General features: G+C 40.5%; 1 protein-coding gene across 9 annotated transcripts in view; it reads right to left on the bottom strand.

The window, feature by feature from the left end:
- Nucleotides 1-14,101, bottom strand: part of FMNL2 (formin like 2) — a 334,121-nt gene that overhangs the window by 29,961 nt on the left and 290,059 nt on the right. For all 9 annotated transcript variants that reach the window (XM_089659530.1, XM_089659522.1, XM_089659550.1 and 6 more), the window contains 7 exons: nt 13,261-13,463; nt 10,510-10,744; nt 10,241-10,309; nt 10,073-10,153; nt 8,161-8,290; nt 3,939-4,102; nt 2,353-2,454 (listed from right to left, as the gene is read on the bottom strand). In XM_089659530.1, the coding sequence (XP_089515656.1) occupies nt 2,353-2,454; nt 3,939-4,102; nt 8,161-8,290; nt 10,073-10,153; nt 10,241-10,309; nt 10,510-10,744; nt 13,261-13,463 (984 nt within the window). The remainder of the gene's footprint in view (nt 1-2,352; nt 2,455-3,938; nt 4,103-8,160; nt 8,291-10,072; nt 10,154-10,240; nt 10,310-10,509; nt 10,745-13,260; nt 13,464-14,101) is intronic.

Below are 14,101 nucleotides of genomic sequence, written 5' to 3'. Positions count from 1 at the left end.
GTGTGCCCAAGCTGTGTACATTTCGGAACTGGGTGAACAGAATAAATGTAAAAAAAACACAGATCCTACATATATAGTTGTCTTTGTATTGCATAGTATACTGCATTACGATGTATATATATTGTTATGCAAAGTCTTTAGAATGTGTGCACTTGTTCTGTGTCCAGTGTTCTGTTCCTGTGTTATCTCAAGGAGACTATTTATCCATCTTGGTTATTATGTTGAACTATAAGTAAAGTAGTTCCTATGATATGAATAAGAAAGAGTAGAAATGAATAAAGCTGATCTCCACCTTTTGATATACTTTAAACAGTTTGTTTGGGTCAGCTTGGTCCCTCACTAACATATGAGGCCACTGGATTTTCAGTATAAACTGTATGTAGCTGCGGCTACATACAGTGTACTGCACTGTGTTCTGGGTTCGAGCTGAGATTTCCAGTCTCTTACCCGGAACACAGTAGAGTCTATCACTGCGGTGCTCAGCCATTCAGAGCAAGCAATGTATTCTATCCATGAATACAATGCTTGCTCTGATTGGTCAGAGTCTGAGAGTCGGGCTTATGAAGTAACAACCTCCTCTGACTCAGCCAATCAGAGGAAGCTTTATATTCATCGATAGAATACATCCCTTTCTCTGAATGGCTGAGTGCTGCTGTGATCGACTCCACTGTGTTCCAGGTATGAGATTGCAAAGTCTTGGCTCAAACCCAGAACACAGTGCAGTATGATGTATGTAGCCACAGCTACATACAGTTTATCCCACACATCCAGCGGTCTCACATGTTAGTGAGGAAAATAGTTAGTTTGGGCCAAGCTGGCCCAAACAGTTTAAAGTATATCAAAAGGTGGAGATCAACCTTAATCATTTCCACTCTCTTCTTATCCACATCATAGGAACTAATTGACTTTTACTTCAACATAACAAACAGAAGGGATAAATAGTCTCCTTGAGATAACACAGGATCAGAACACAGGACACAGAACAATTCTGAATTGCTGACAAAAACAATATTTTTTTTGTACATAATTGCTCCAGGTTGGGAAAGTACTCATTAGTATAACCACAATAAGGGCTCGTTCACACGTGATTTGATATCTGAAGAACTGTTGTTGATTGCTCTTCATAGAACATTTAACAGGTGGTGAGGAGGTGTTCATTGGCTACTCACCACCTGTTTAAACCCTTTGAAGCCTGCACTAGCAAGCTGCAACTGCATGCATTGCACATGGTTACAGGGCACTTGCAGAGTGGCCCCATTCTCTTGAATTTATCATGTTTGACGGGCAGTAGCATCTCCAAAAAGTGACAGAGGATTCCTGCTGCAACTGTGAAGCAAATAATCTCAAACACATCATGTGTACACCCCTGGATACTGCATCTGCAGCTAAATAGGGGTAGCGGTTGGGCGGTGGTAAAGGCACAGCTCAATCTCTGTGTTTTACCCCCCCAAACAACAAATGTGAATGAGCCCTCAGGGTAACTGTGCCAGATGTTCCATTTTCAGAAAGGTTTATCAAAGTTCCCACATCTCATATCTCCCAGGTCTGCTGTATGCAAAACCTATCAGCAACTAATGCACACATGATTCTTCAAAAAATAACTATGGTAGCAAAACTATTATATGGCATGGTATAGTGTTCCAGTGATATGTGAATGGGACTGAAAAACAGTCTTCCAATGTCATTGCCTACACTGGATCTCTCCCGAGGCTGCTCTGAAGTGCTCTGTACATGACTGTCAATTTCAGCAAAATGTCATTCTCTACAGAAAGGAGCTCTATATTTGTGTACACATCACTACAGCTAAAAAAAAGTAAAGGTCATGAAAGGGGGAATAGAGGGAACAGACAGGTAATTGACAAACTTAAAGTGGAACTATATAAAAGTGATAAAAAGCTGTGAGCAGTAAGCTCTTTATTGCAGAAGAGACAAGCTATGTCTCCTCTGCAACAACAAACAGTTATCTGCCTGCTTGCAGTCTTCTATTCATTGTACACTGAGCTGTTCATGCGCAGCTCAGCATGCATTCCTGACACACTCTGGCTGTGCTGGAATGAGTGACTTCCGTGTACATGCACAAAATGACATAATTTCCCCACCAGCCAATCAAGGGGCCAAAAACCCGATATCCGGAAGAAGCTGAGGAAAAGATGACAGCTACCAGCAAGGGATGTACCACTGCATCTCTGGAAGGTTTAGGTGGATATTTCTGTGGGTTTAGTTCTGCTTTAAGAATACATAGCAGATATGACAGACATAAAATGTGAATCAGGACTGAAAAAGCTGACAGAAGAGCTGGCTCTTATTCCCTTCATGTTGGTTGACGCTGTAAGAAAATGAAAGTCTTCTGACCTTGTAGGCTTTCACGAATCGGACGAAAACAGGGAAGAATACAGATGGAGGAGTGGTTTTAGGATTTTCACCAAAATATTTCACTGCGTCATCAAAGGCATCCTGCAAAAAGGAAATCTTCATTAAAGCAGAGCCTAATCACATTATATTGTTTAGGTTAATCATGTGCTAAAAATCCTTGAGAAGCTTTACATTTGCAAACACAGTATGGAACAATGAAACAGAAAATGTGATTGGATGACATGGGAAGCACCTTTTATTTTCAGAGTAGAGTAAATAAAATAACATTTGTGATCTAGAATAGGGGTCTCCAAACTTTCAAAACAAGGGGCCCGTTTGCCGCCCTTTAGACTTTAAAAGGGCCAGACTGTGGCCAGTGAGAGAAAAAAATGCCCTGGAACTGGCGGGAGTAAACAATACCTTAAGATTGGTGGTCAGTAGGAGGACTAGTGCCCCATACTTGACAGTGGGAAAATCAGTTCCCCATGTCTGGTGTCAGTGGGAGGAACAGTACTACATCACTGGTGTCCGTGGAGGGAATAGTGCCTCATATCAGTGGGAGGAATAGTGCCCCAAGGACCAGAAAAAGGAAAGTAAAGAGCCACATGGGCTGCAGTTTGGAAACCCCTGATTTAGGACATGAAAGAGAAGAAAATTATATGGGTAATACCAGCAAAAAAACAATACTACAAAGTCAAAAGAACTTACTTATACCCTTTGTATAACTTCTATTCCTTTAAATTAATGATTCATTATATTTTTCATGTGTGATTTTGGGTCTTTGGTTCTCTTCTGCCATCTTTTCAGCTGGATTTTTGCTGTCTATTCCCCATCACACACACAGACGTGACTTCTGACTGTATGTCTATTGATACTAGCTGCTGTGACAGTTTGTGCTTAGATGGACTGCACACTCCTGTGATACTGGAAATATTGGAGACATGCCAGCATTGAATTACTTAAGGAGTAGAACATCTTCACTTTGCAAGACAATTTTTCCTCAGCTCAGTGAATATATAAAAAATTCATTTTGGCAAAAATACCCAATCATGTGCAATGAAAATGAAAAAAAAAATACAGGATTTTTGCTTGAACATGAATGGATGCTTGATGTCAGCAGAGCTTCCCCTTATTCACTAAGCTAATTGAAAACTCCTTTGCAAAGTAGACATACTCTACTCCTTTAGTAAACCAATCCTACTCTGCGCAATCTCAGTGTGGGAAACCTCATCTGTCACTTGCCATTAGATGAGATAGGTTAGGAGAATGAATGACAAATTTAAACAATCGAGGTACTATGCACGTGGGAGATCCCATTATTTGAAAACAAGTCTAAGAAGTCAAAAGGTTATTCACCCCATCACACTCCACTGATAATTGAAATGCAATTTTGGGTGGAATGACCCTTTAACAGCTAAGCAAAATGTATCTTCCCTTGCGTGCAGATTACAGTATATATGTTCTAGCTAATTCAGCCAAAGGCATCAGGTCATTTAAAAAAAATAAAAGATCTGGGATTTAGGCAGCTTTGAGAGCCAGTCACTAGATGAGAACATCAATTATCTTGGCATTTGGTACTGACTTACTTGAGAGATTTTGGCATCATCCTGCAACTTCTTCAGCCTCCCTTCATTGTTCTGTATAAATTCTTTGAGCATTATATTGTGATCGTGCATGGTGTACTCTCGTTTTGTCAGATCCATCCCTCGCTGAAGTTCTTTCACATCCAAAAGGACATTTTCAAGAGAGACTGCAAAACAACACCCAGAGTTGACTGGGAATTTGTGCAACATAGGAATATAAATGCAATACCTATCATGGCCATGTGAAGGAGCTCACGTTGCATTGAAAGACTATATGAAAATAAAAGCCCAGTGCAAGTAAAAAATGGTGTGAGGACATGGGGAATCCATACCACAGGCACAAACCACCCCATTCAGTTCAGATTATTTTGCACAGGTATTTGTATATGTGTGCAAGGATTAGAACATGAAGACCAGATGGCCAGTCAGACTATTAGATGACATGTAAAACTTTGTGCTATAATGTACATGCTCACTTAAACAGAGGAAAATAATTTAAACAGATCAGCTATTAGCACAGGATTTATGAATAAAAAAGCTGAACTCCAGCAAAAAAACTGAAATGATACAACATTGAGGAAGCACCTATAATCTGTTGACAAATCTCTGTCCATTCAGTGCTGAGATATACAGTAAATAACCCCATCACAGAGCATTGCTGGGAGGATAACATCACTAATTCTGTTACAGTTAAGCAACACAGTGGTGTCAACTCTTCATTCTCTGCCTGCTGATTGGACACCGAAGGAGCAATGAGTTCATCCCTCTGCTCTCTCCTTCTCTCAGCTTGCTCCTTTCTTGTACATTTATATGCAGTTTAGTCCCCTCCCTCCTAGATTGTAAGCTCCAAGGAGCAGGGCCCTCCTATCCCTCTTGTATTGAACTGTATTGTTGCTGTATTGTCTCCCGTTATATTGTAAAGCGCTGAGCAAACTGTTGGCGCTATATAAATCCTGTATGATAATAATAATAATACATAGTTGGCTCCTAGTACTGCTCCCCTTCCCTCTTTCCCAGCCTGAGCTCTGCTGTTCAGGGATTGGGAGAGGATTATATCAGGACACATTTGGGTACACTGCTTGCATTAAACATATAGCTGCACCAATTTATGTATGTAATACCTGCCTGGACGTCAGCTTTAAAACAATTTTATTCCACTCTACAAAGACTTTGGTGAATTATTTGTTTTTTTCTATTTTTATTTTTGTGTTTTTTTATTTGACTTTGATTGTTTGAATAATAAATGTTTTTTAAAGCTTCAGTATAAGATAACACAATAGTGGTAGAGAAGTCACAGAATAAGATGTCCACATTTAGGTAATAGGGCGCTGGTGTGAGTACAATGATTGTGTCATAAGTGAAAATACTTCAGCATAATACATTAGAGTTAGTAGATATAAACAAGAAGCAAAAAAAGTTTATCCCAACAAACTGTATATGGGCCACGTTGATACAAAGAGATAGTGAAGGGAAAAAATGTGGAAAAAAAAAAGAAAATTTAAAAGACAAGATAAGGGAAAAAAGAGGTGCAAATGGGGACACTCATCGTGAAATGGAGTATTGTAGAAGTCTCAGTTGGTCATGAATATTGGGTAGAGGCCATTGGTTCAGAAAGACTACGGATAGAGCAAGGTTTCTCGACCAGGGTCCCATGGAACCCAAGGGTTCTTCTAGAGGTTGCCATGGGTTCCTTGAGCAATGAGCAATTTCTGCCTCTCAGATAGGTTCCTACTGACACCGCTGATCTTTTTAGCGATCTGTAAGGGGGTAACTCCTCCAATGACATCAAGTGTAAGGAACATTCTTCCCACTAACCATCACACTAATGTATCAGGAGTTGTAGATATAGTATTTTTTAGGAGGGGTTCCCTGAGATCGGAAAGTTACTTCAAGGGTTCCTCTGCTTTGAAAAGGTTGAGAAAGGCTGTGACAGAGTATCCAGGGGTGAGAAGTCTCAGGTAATTGATGATATCTGTCCTATAGTTGTGCCATCAATTCCTCAATTCGTATCATTAGGTTTAGTTCAACAATCCACTCAAGAATGGTAGTTGGGGTTGCTGGTTTCTGGTGTCTGGATGGTGTTCTGGGTGACAGCTCTAGCGGCTACAAGGCAGAACTGCAAAATACCTTTTTTCGCTGTGGATATGGAGCAAGGGATTGTGGAAATAAGGACTATCTGTCTGGGGGGTCTTTGGGACAGTTACTGAGGTCACTTTGATATAACTTTGATTATTTCATTCATCATTGACACTTTTCAAATAGTTGAAATGTAAAAATCTAAGTCAAAGTATGTACATGGGGTTGTGCAGGTTATTAATTTATTTTTTCTTTATAATAGTGAACAGACAATCATATAAAATATATGTTTTTCAAAAGAGAAGTATGTTTTGTTTTCTTTTAAATCGTACTTAGCTGTCCCCTGCTAGCTCTAAGGCTGAGAAGTGAGTGATCAAAGGCTGTTGATCGCTCAGTTCTCTCAGCCACTCTGAATAGAGAGCAGTGACTGTGAGTCACTGTTCTCTGCTCTGCCCCCCCCAGACTGTGCAGGGGGGCGGAAGTGGCTGGCTCAGGCTCTCAGCGGAGAGGCTGAGCCAGGTGCTGGTCCAGGCTTCTGTGTGGATCCCAACCATATGGTCACGATCTTTCCCCAGACTGGACCGGCTGAGTGACGTCAGCCAACAGCGAACATTAACCCGCTCTTAGCTGAAAATGGCTCACATGAGTGCAGAACGAACTGCACTCCTGTGATCCACAGGAGAACTACAGCCAAACGAGGTTTGGCTGTACTTCTCCTTTAAAGACTTACCATTAGAAAAAAATTTAGTTTATGTCGTTTTTTTTTTTTTTTGGTGGGCGGGGGGTGAAATTTTAAAGAAATATATATTCTTTTTTCTCTATAGTCAAACGAGTATAACATTGCATAAGACACTTTTATTAATAGCCAGCAAGCAGATGCAGCATCAATCAGACTTTTTAAAAAAGTTTTTACTTATCAATTACGGGCCTTGCTGAAAAACTATTTGTTTACAGACCCCAATAGTCAAGATGAAATTTACACACAAATGTGAGTGCCCATTTACAATTTGTGCAGTGTATTAACATGTGTTACTCTACGTTAATGAGTGTTGCATTTTGGTAGCTAATTGAAATCAACGGGCTGCCAGAGCACCAAAATGTCCCACAAATCAGACATATCACCACATTTTTAATGCAATGCATTATGGTGCCACCATGCTTTGTAGCATGCTGAGTGCCTTAGCATATTGGGGTGCCATTAAAAATGAATTTTGGCCAGCGGCAACCATCACCAAAAGACATTAGTGAGTACAGACGGTGTGACAGATCCTAGAGACTGTGGGCTGGCACTACCCATCTGGTGCTAGAAAGCCAGCTGTGTGTGCAAAGGGGATACAGGCTGGTGTCCTGAGGGGCTCAATCCATCTAGTTCTTTGTGAAGGGACTCTGCTCAAGTTGCTTAAAGAAGTAAGCTTTTGTGCCTTTAACTGCTTCTACAAAGCCAAGTCCACTGCCCTGCTTTTACAAGGACTATGCTTGCAGTTATACTGAAAGAAGTTTAGAGTTCTCAACTTGTACCTAGTTCTTTTTGGAGTATTCCAGCATCCCCATCCCTATCCAAGTTACCCAAAAATAAAAACACCAAAAAAAACTTCCCTATACTGTTCAATGAGCCAAAGAGTGACTGTATGCCTGGCTGCAGGGCAAATTTGGGGAAAGACCTCAGGGACATTTAAAACTGCTGGTCTCACTACATGTAGATAAATGGAAAAGATGTTTACAAACTTATTAAAAAAAATAAATATTACAAACTAAAAAAATGATCCAAACCATAATAACCCTATGTTGTCATATTTCTACCCTTCCCAGCAGTATCAGACAACCCTACGGTGTTACATTTCTACCCTTCCCAGCAGTACCAGACAACCCTATGTTGTCACATTTCTGCCCTTCCCAGTAGTACCAGACAACCCCTTGCTGTCACATTTCAAATGACTGTAATTTACCACTGGATGAAAAAGTGCACACAAAATAATAAATCACACATCAGCATGTTTGAATATAACAAAACAAAAACTTATTTATAACACACATTGAAGCACCCAATTGTTCTGCAATGAACACTCATTTTTCCCATTTATGGGCATTTTAGGAGTGACAAAACTTTAATGAGAACCAGCCATGGACAATAACCCTATAATAATCGTACCTGCGGCAGCTTTCTCCACATAGTGGAGCTCATTGTAGAACAGAGCGACTTGCGAGTACTTATCCCGTACAACATTAGATATATAGTGCAACAATGTCTGTTTTCTGTCCGTTGACTTGGTGTCCAGAAGCTGTACAAAATAAAACAGATATGATTACAATGCATCTAAAACATTTTAAACACAAATATTTTTAAGTAGATATGAACTATCTTATAGTTTGTAAACAAATGCCATTTTTTTTTTCATAAAACACTTTTCACCCTTTTCCATTCTGTTTTGCATCTCAGTTCTGCTAATGTACTCAAGCCTCGTCCAGCCACTTTCTTTCTACATGAACTCATTCCAGGCATTGATTGCCAGTAATTGCTCTGGACTGACTTCCTGATAGTGAAAACTGTGAACTATGCCTAACCAGTGTGCACCAGTAGAAATGTGTTTTGCTCCCTTTAGGGGTGCATGTACAGGTTAGCAGTGCAGGAGAAAAACTGATACAGGGAGGCAGCACTGTCACCCCACAATAGGATATTCCTGATCAGGAACCTTTATGTCAGGACCGACAAGTATATTGGAGTGAAATTTGTTGAAGCCCCTACTACGCTCCTCACTGTTCTCTTTACTGCAAAGAAAGAAGTATCTGAGGACCTGCAGTGCAATGATCTACCTGTTTCGGCCTCATTAATTATTTGCAGCTGTGTTTTCTGCACCCCCCAATCCCCCGCTGCTGCTTAATTACTTTTTTATCAGTTATCTGATCACCAGTTATCAGGGGAGCAGCAGTGACATGAGGAAGCAATTTCCAGCTTCTATCAAAACAGTCATGGGGAAACATTGGCTACAGGGAGACCACAGGTAATGCAAATGACTATTCCTTTGCCCTTTATCTGCATATTTTAAAGCACAGTAAATCCAAAATTCTGAAGCGCAAGAGGAGGCCCAGTACTGTAAGGATCACAGTAAATGGTGCATTACCCAGGAGAGTTGCCACTGCTGCTGTTACCAGACAGATTAATCCAGAAGCTCCACAGAAAAAACAGCGCTCCGGTGGTAGTAATATAAAAACCTCACTAGGGGGAGTACCTTTATTGGAATAAGCAATGGGACATAACACACTTAAGCCTGTGGCTTGGCGGAAGTGCCTGGGTCAGGTGGACGGCCCGTCCGCTCGGGGATGATCCATTCATCACCACTGTACATCATCCCAGTGCGGACAGGCCATCCACCTGACCCAGGCACTTCCGCCAAGCCACAGGCTTAAGTGTGTTATGTCCCATTGCTTATTCCAATAAAGGTACTCCCCCTAGTGGGCTTTTTATATTACTACCACCTCAGCGATATTTTAAAGCACAGCTTTCACAGTTTTAGTCATCTTTAAAGTGGTTTTTAAACCCAAACACATACCCACTAAAGTGACAAGCCTCAGGTGATACACAGAGATGAAACAAATTTGTACCTTTTTATCTGCAGTCCCCGCTCATCTACAGATTTCTCAAACACACAGATCAAAGGCTAATTCTCAGCTCCAGCAGGCAGAGGGTGGGGATGTGACATCACACACTACACAGCATAGAGCAAGGAGGTGAGTGTAATCTGAGTTCTGGGTGGAGGAAATGGACACACCCCCTCTACACAGTTTCATAGGGAAACAAGCATGGCTGACGCTGTCAATGACCTTTCCCTAGATTCTGTGGTGTTGGCATAACCTGTCAGAAGTGATTCATGCAAACTCAAGAGGAATGACAGTGCAGACATAAATCAACCTAGGTGCTTTTGATTTAGGCTAATACACACTAAAGAGTTAAACGCTCTGTTCATTTTTCATTTTGAAGTTTACAACCACTTTAAGATCACTTATAGTCTTTACCCTCTTGCTAGTTACACCGATGCTAATGTATAATCGGCCTACCTACTTACCAAATCTAAGCTTTGAAGTTTAAACCCATACACGGCTCCACGTTTACTGCTGTTCATGTAATTCCCAAGGGCCAAGATAATCTGCAAAAAAAGGAAACTATTTGTCATATTTCTGCTCAGCTCAAAGTAGGTTGACACATAATGTTACTGGTCATATGTCTTACACACCTCTAGTATTTTCTTTAGCTTCTGAGAAGACTTAATGGAGACTGAGGCAGCTATTATTGCATGAAGTTGCTAAGATAAACAAAACAAAATGGCAATTCAGTCAAAAATATAATTTTTAAATGCAAAATGTGATAACTAAATTGATAACTCATAAAAACTGATGCAGGACAATGGGGAGCAGTGACTATATGACCTTATTTTAAAACAGTAGGATACTAGATATAGTCAGGACTTCAATGATTCAAGGTTAGAAAAACCTGACTCTATACCGGTGTTAGCATCTGGATGCTTTCAGAGAAGTTTCCAATAAATGCCATGATGGTCATCTTTTGCATTAGTCGCTCTATCTTGCTGAACTGCATCATAAAGCGATCCTCATCTGACAAGTTCTCCACGGGCTTTTTCTCCCGCTCATAAGTCCGTAAGACCTTCACCTCTGCCTCTGTGGGCATGAACCTCATCAAACATTCCACAAAGTCCACAGGAAGCGTTTTCAGGTCAAACCTAAGTGGGAAGTCAACAAATGAGTAAGATATAAAGAAAAATAATGAGAATAGAGATAGTGATTGCATTAATATATTAAAGCACAGTTATACTCAATTGCAATAATTTCCCATTTAGTCGTAGAAATAAAATACCTGTAAGTGTAAAAACTGCATTTACCAAATAGGGTTTCCTTTATTCAAAAGTGCCTGGTGATTCTGTCAGCCTTCTTGTCTTCCTTTTGGAAGGTGACAATGCTGCAAGGCTTGCATAGAATTCAATGCAGTGTTGTCACCTTCAGCGGCCATATAGGGCTACTTCACTGCGTCTGCTGATGAGGAGAATTTTCAGCATAGTCACTGCTGATTAGCCTCCCACTCCCTGCCAATAAGCACATGATGCATGATCCAAGAAGGCACCCTGCAGCATGTAGAGGAAATGATGCAAGGCGTCCCCTTGGATCTTGGCTCTGAAAAATTGAAGACATTGGCAGCAAAGAAGACAAGTTTGTGCCACTTAGTGAAAAAAATATGAGCTTTGCTTTTCCAAGGGGGGCAGGAGGAGGGAGTGAAATGTTAAAAATATTTTGTATGGAGACTGTTATCTTTTATTATGAATGACATAAACATCTCTTCCCCAAGGAGGCCAGAACTCTCTGTCCCTGAAACCTGTAATCTATTTTCCTTTTGACTGTAAACAGAGAGAGAGAGAGACCCTCACCATTTGTTTGTCTGCTAAGTGATTTTAATTCTTCTATTTGTATTACTTGAAGCTAAATACCCTGCACAATATAATTAGTACAATTTAAAGGGCAACTCCACTTTTGTTGTGGAAAAATCCATTTCCCTCTGGGTGATCTATGTACATTGCAAGGATGTAAACAACCTTTGTTGCAGATTCCAATATTTTGTTATTTTGAAGAAATAGCTGTTTGTCCGTGTCCATGTGCATAATGAATAGGAATGGGAATGATTTTATATTCATCACGCAGCTATTTTATAACCAGGGGCGGACTGACCATTTGGAAACTCGGGCACTGCAGTAGGGGGCCCCATGAGATGCCCCTGGTACTTTTTTCATAAGCTTTTTGGAGTTTGGGCAAGGACACAGGGGCCCCATGATCCCCAATTACCCGGGGGCCCCATGAGTTGTCAGTCCACCCCTGTTTAGAACTATATTATAACTATCAATCAGCTACTGCTTTTTCTACTTTTAGATATGATTTACCATTGGGAGTATCTCACCAAAAGGATGTTTTAGTTGCAGAGGAAGCCCAAAATATGACATTTATTTGCATATGTGCAACTCTGGGAAAATCAGTGAGCCAATCACACACGCAGGAAATGACTGTTCTGGGGGAGTTCTGTACACCATTTGTGTACAGAACGCCTCCAGGTTGCCATATTGCATTGCATTTTACAAAAAAATGACAGTGGTGCAAATTGAAAAGGAACTGTAGTTTTTAATAATATTTGATTACAATATGACTTTTGTCACATATGGGGTTTTTTTTTTTGCCCTTTAAATAACGCAAGTAATAATAATCATAATTTTCAGGGAAACAAAATGGCTGTTCTTGTGCTCAGACTAAATTTACAATAATGGCATGTATATATTTTTTATGAAAGATTTGTAAGTGATTCATTAAAAATTTCCACTATCCTCCCAACTCTGTTCCAATACATTTATTCACCGTTGCTGTGAAACATTAAGAACCCAGACACCTAACAGCATATAGTGGCAAAGATCTCTGCAGAAGAGACAGGGGAGATTTACTAAAATTTGTGCACTCAGAATCTGGTGCAGCTGTGCATGGTAGCCAATCAGCTTCAATCTTCAGCTTGTTCATTTAAGCTTTGACAATAAAACCTGGAAGCTGATTGGTTTCTATGCAGAGCTGCACCAGATTTTGCACCATGCAGTTGTAATTAATAACCCCCCACCGTGTCTAGAAAGATCTGGAAATGTCTTATCAGTAGGATCCAGAATCTCTTCCTTTTTGATAACCAAGGGAAAGGCCACATGATGATAACGTTGCCACTGCTACACCAAATCTTCAACTACACTGCTAGAACATTTACCATTCCCTAGCCCATCCCTCTCCCTCCTTGCACATTATAGCCCCTTCCTCTTTTGGAAGTGTCTAATTACTCTCTGTGCTGGCCCAGGTCCTCTACCCCTCTCTTCACCTCCCTGGATATTCTTTTATGTAGCTGCCAGGGGAGGAGTGAAGGGAAATACTATAGAGTGTCACTTGAGTGACTAGTTTAGTGATTTGGTCTCTTTAATGAGTATTTGTAAAATTTGAAACTTTTACTTATTTATTTCTTCTCCTTTAATAAATCTATAATAAGTCTCTGGTCATTCCAGTGCTGGAAATCGTGATGTAAGGAGCACCTTTACACAAATAACACTCATATGCTCAGGGGACAGGTCATCAGAACCTGGAAAAACACTGTGCTGAGTCAATTACATAACAAGATCTGCAGTAATCTCCTAATCTGCAGTATCTGTATTCCCAGAACTTCATGACTTACTGCTGAATGGCTCGGCAAATTTCCTCTGCTGTCTTGCCTGCTTTCCTCAAGGTTATTGCCAGGTTCTTGGCTCTGTTGGCGTCTAACAATGTCACCTTGTTGGAACCTTTAGGCGCCACTTTCTGCTTGCTGGAGGTGATGTCAACAGACGGGCCCTGGGCCTTTGTCTTAAAAATTTCCTCAAATTCATCAACGTTTAAATCCTACAAAAAGAAATGATGGATACATTATAATTACAATTTATACTACCGTATGTTGTTTTTCTAACTATAAGGAAAAATGTTGTAGCAAGACAGAAGATGGATTAGGTAATTTGAAACAATTTCTACTGCTTTCCCCATTCCTGGGTCAACAAGACTAGATTTGCACATTTCGTTTCTGGAATCCCTTTGTCCTGGCAACAAAAGATGTTCTGGGAAAGAATCATACTGATATAAGGAACTCACAGACCAGCAATTAGACTTTAGGGCCAGTTCACACCACATGTAGTCCACTGCGGTCAGTTCCAGGGTGTTCCATTTCCATAAAAGAAAAGTAGAACATGCTGCATTTTTCCTACACTGGACTGTACTGGAAAGCAGTAAAACGCATCAGAAATGCACTGGACCCCAGTACTGTGAGAAACAAAGGAGAAAGAATGCATCCGTAAACACAAAAAAGCAACAAAAACGCGTTAAAAATGTGCATGCAGAAACACAACAAAACCGATCTTCATCTATCATGAATGCTGCTGCCAGACTCATCCACCTTACCAACCGTTCCATATCTGCCATCCCTCTCTGCCAATCCCTCCACTGGCTTACCACTGCACAATGAATAAAATTCAAAACATTAACAATAT

This window comes from Staurois parvus, unplaced genomic scaffold, assembly GCF_062004578.1.
Source record: "Staurois parvus isolate SC_StPar_1 unplaced genomic scaffold, SC_StPar_1.0 ptg000031l, whole genome shotgun sequence".
Taxonomy (NCBI): Eukaryota; Metazoa; Chordata; class Amphibia; order Anura; family Ranidae; genus Staurois; species Staurois parvus.
The sequence above is the reverse complement of the archived record's forward strand: the minus strand, read 5'-3'. Positions and strand labels throughout refer to the sequence as shown.